The following is a 3,655-nucleotide window of genomic DNA, read 5'->3' on the forward strand; positions in this document are numbered from 1 at the left end:
TGAACCAGCCCTCTTTATCTTTAAAAATGGAGATAAGCACTCCCAGAGTTGCAATAATTGAGTGAAGTTTAAAACATGTTGGGCATGTGTTTTAGCATGCTGTAGGCCCTGGGTTGAAATACCAGCTTCCTCTCTAGTCTCTTTCCTCTCCTCTTCCTTTTTTCTTGATTTATTTATCTGTCCTTTATAACCCCTGCTTCCTGACTGCTTTGAGGCTTTCTAGTGACTTTTTGTTCCTGTAAATATTTCCCAAGGGCCATGAACCTAGGGATTTTTTTTTTTTAAGAATTATTTAATTTTATTTACTCTTTCATCCATTTTTATTTGGCCAGAGAGAGACACAGAGAACGAGAGAGAGAGAGAAAGTGAAAAAGCAAGCCACCAGGTCCGGGATTCAAACCATAGTTAGCCATGTGGGAGTATCCAGCATCTTAACCACCATGCTACCTGCTGGTCCCTTGGGATATTTTGGAGTCCCTATAAGGCTGGTTGCTGATTTTCCTTTTTTTTCCCCCACTCCCTCCCCAGCGGTACAGGAGGAGCGGCAGCGGGGAAAAGACAAGGACGGGGATGGCGAGGGGGCTGGGGGAGCCCCCGAGGAGATGCCTGTGGACAGGATCCTGGAGGCAGAACTTGCTGTGGAACAGAAGAGTGACCAGGGCGTTGAGAGTCCTGGGGGAACTGGGGGTGGCGGCAGCAGCGTGAGTGATGGGGCCAGTTCCTCTCCTTCCTGAGGGGGGCTGGGGGAGGGAGTCTAGGTCTGGTGTCTCTCCCCTCTCGCTCCCTTCCCCTTATAATCCTCCCACGCTGCCTGGGACTGGAAATGCTGCCAGACAAGGTCTCAAACATCTGAGGTGGGTGCGATAGCTCCCTCTGTCTCCACTCCCCACACAGCCCACTGGCAGAACCACGGGCAAGTCCCACATAAATCCTGGGGGCAGAGAGTCCTGATTTCCAGGAATTGCTTTAGATGGGCTTGAAGGAAGACTATATATAAGCAGGGTGTCAAAGCCTCTTATAAGGCGGGGGAGCTCCCAGTCTACCTCCAGATCTTCCATAACTTCCCTCCTGTCCCCTGCAGCCAAATGACCCTGTGACTAACATCTGTCAGGCGGCTGACAAACAGCTATTCACGCTTGTTGAGTGGGCGAAGAGGATCCCACACTTTTCTTCCTTACCTCTGGATGACCAGGTCATATTGCTAAGGGCAGGTCAGTGACCTTGGACCCCCTTGACCTCTTGACATTTGACCCCTCTTTGACTTGCTGATCTGTCCTGACCTCAGTGGTCTTACTTTGCATACGCAAGGCACCAGGCTTGCTAACCTCGGCACCTGTTTTCTTCTTCTCTTCCCCTAATGTGTTCTGGATCCATGACTTGATCTGTGGCTCCTGACTCTTGCTGCCCCACCCAGGCTGGAATGAGCTCCTCATTGCCTCTTTCTCCCACCGCTCCATCGACGTCCGAGACGGCATCCTCCTCGCCACAGGTCTTCACGTGCACCGCAACTCGGCCCATTCTGCAGGCGTGGGAGCCATCTTTGACCGGTCAGTGGCTCACGGCTGGGCTGGCCTCTAGGCAGAGGGGGTGGGGCTATAGACTGGTCCATGTCCAAGGCTGGCTGAGCTGTGACCTTTGAGTGACCTGCAGGTCCCTCTCCAGGGTGCTGACAGAGCTAGTGTCCAAAATGCGCGACATGAGGATGGACAAGACAGAGCTGGGCTGCCTGCGGGCAATCATTCTGTTTAATCCAGGTAAGAGCAGGATGATCCCTGCCTCTCAAACCAAGGCAGTCTTGGAGCCTCTTCTTCTCCAGAGACCCCTCAGTTACCCAGCTAGCCCCCTCAGTAAGAAATCGCCCAACTAAGGAAAAACGCACATGCATTGCTACATTCCCTTTCTGATCCCCCACCACAATCCCAGTGGGCCCTGCTTCCTCTGCCAGGCATCTGGTGAAAGGCGAGCAGGTGTGACCCTACAGGGGCACCCCGGGGGCCACGTCCACATGTCTGTCCTGGTTTGACTTTTCTTCTCTCTCTTCCTCCTCTCTCGCCTGCCATCCAGATGCCAAGGGCCTCTCCAACCCCAGCGAGGTGGAGGTCCTGCGGGAGAAGGTGTACGCGTCCCTGGAGACCTACTGCAAGCAGAAGTACCCCGAGCAGCAGGGACGGTGAGACGGCGCTGTGGGCCCGCGCTGCGCAGGGGTGTGGGCGCCGAGAGGGTGTGCCCAGGGCCTGTGTGCTTCGCGCTCAGTGCCCTTCTCCCCGCCACCGCAGGTTTGCCAAGCTGCTGCTGCGCCTTCCTGCGCTCCGCTCCATCGGCCTTAAATGTCTAGAGCATCTGTTTTTCTTCAAGCTCATCGGGGACACCCCCATTGACACCTTTCTTATGGAGATGCTTGAAGCTCCCCATCAGCTGGCCTGAGCCCAGACCCAAACACGGAGGAGCGCACATCCAAGAGGGACCCTGGGCCCTTTCTGGGCGGAGTGGGGGGGGCCACGTTCCCAGAACCTTGGTGGGGTGAGGAATACAGGACAGAACCAAGACCTCCAAGGGGGTCGAGAAACGCTCCGAGGGGTTGCTTGATATCCCAAGTCAGAGGGGACCCCAGGCCCCTGTGAGGAATGGACCTCTCCCTTCAGTGGCCTTGAGTCTCTGAATTTGTGGGGGTTTCCCATGACTGGGGTAGAGGGGGATTTCTTACCCCCTGCCTTCCCCCAGCACAAAGCACTGGTCCGGCTCCCAGGACCGGGTGTCCTTCTCATCCTGCCTCACTTTGCTCCCACATCTGAAGAGTGGAAACGGGGAGCTCCCCCCAAAGATGGATACTGGGGGCAGGCCCCCCGAACTGATGGCAGTCAGGCTCTGACAGGCCCTCCTTGCCCCAAAACTGGCAGATAAGGGCTTCTCCAGCAGGAGGAGGGGGGCTGTCACTATCTCCTGTCCATTTTACTCTTCACCCCCTTCTGCAGGCAGACTGGAAAATAAAAACGGTGGTGGTGGTGAAGGGCCTGGTGGAGATGCAGGAACCAGTCTGCTATTTTTAATTTCCTCTGAGGGTAGAGACTTGCAGTTAGACGCAAAGAAGTACTGTACTTTTCCAGGTTGACTAAGAAATGCCAGTGGCAGAGGTGGGTGTTTGGGAAAGGCAGGGCCCTGAGCTAGTCTGGCCTTGGGACTGAGCTCTGGCTTTCCCACCTCGCCCCATCTCCCGATCTCTTCCTGTCCCACTGGGGAGGGGCCTGGGCTGTGAGGACAGGGCCCTGCAGGGGACGGTTTGGCACGCGAGGCCTGGGCCTCCCCTTTCCCAGCCCCCTGTAGCCCTGTGAACACCAAATAGGCTGGAGACGGCAGCTGGCCTGAGAATTGAGGGGGGATGCTAGCTCGCAGAGACGGCTGCTGGGGCTGCATGATTTTTGCCCCGCATCTGTTCTTTGGAGTTCCTTTCCCCTTTTTCACTCCTACATAAAATCGCTTTCAAATTAAAATCTGTTTTCTGGACTGAGGTGACTGGGGCGGGCAGCGCCGGGTGAGCTGGGTGCGGGGTATCCGGTTGGGAGTTCTGGATGTGCCGGCGAGGTTCCCTGGGGCCCAGAGGCTGGCGCGGGGTGGGGGACACAAGGCGCGCTTTGTCGGGGAGGGGGGGCGGGGGTGT

General features: G+C 56.2%; 1 protein-coding gene across 1 annotated transcript in view; it reads left to right on the top strand.

Annotated features, from left to right (window-relative positions):
* RXRB (retinoid X receptor beta) overlaps nucleotides 1-3,488 on the top strand; it is a 7,719-nt gene extending 4,231 nt beyond the window's left edge. Inside the window, exons 5-10 of the mRNA XM_027770224.1 lie at nucleotides 529-701; nucleotides 1,082-1,211; nucleotides 1,415-1,547; nucleotides 1,651-1,754; nucleotides 2,065-2,170; nucleotides 2,277-3,488. Of these exons, the coding sequence (XP_027626025.1) occupies nucleotides 529-701; nucleotides 1,082-1,211; nucleotides 1,415-1,547; nucleotides 1,651-1,754; nucleotides 2,065-2,170; nucleotides 2,277-2,424 (794 nt within the window). The 3' untranslated portion in view covers nucleotides 2,425-3,488. The remainder of the gene's footprint in view (nucleotides 1-528; nucleotides 702-1,081; nucleotides 1,212-1,414; nucleotides 1,548-1,650; nucleotides 1,755-2,064; nucleotides 2,171-2,276) is intronic.
* The last annotated feature ends 167 nt before the right edge of the window (nucleotides 3,489-3,655 follow it).

This window comes from Tupaia chinensis, unplaced genomic scaffold (genome assembly GCF_000334495.1).
Source record: "Tupaia chinensis unplaced genomic scaffold, TupChi_1.0 Scaffold000116_2, whole genome shotgun sequence".
In the NCBI taxonomy this organism is placed as follows: domain Eukaryota; kingdom Metazoa; phylum Chordata; class Mammalia; order Scandentia; family Tupaiidae; genus Tupaia; species Tupaia belangeri.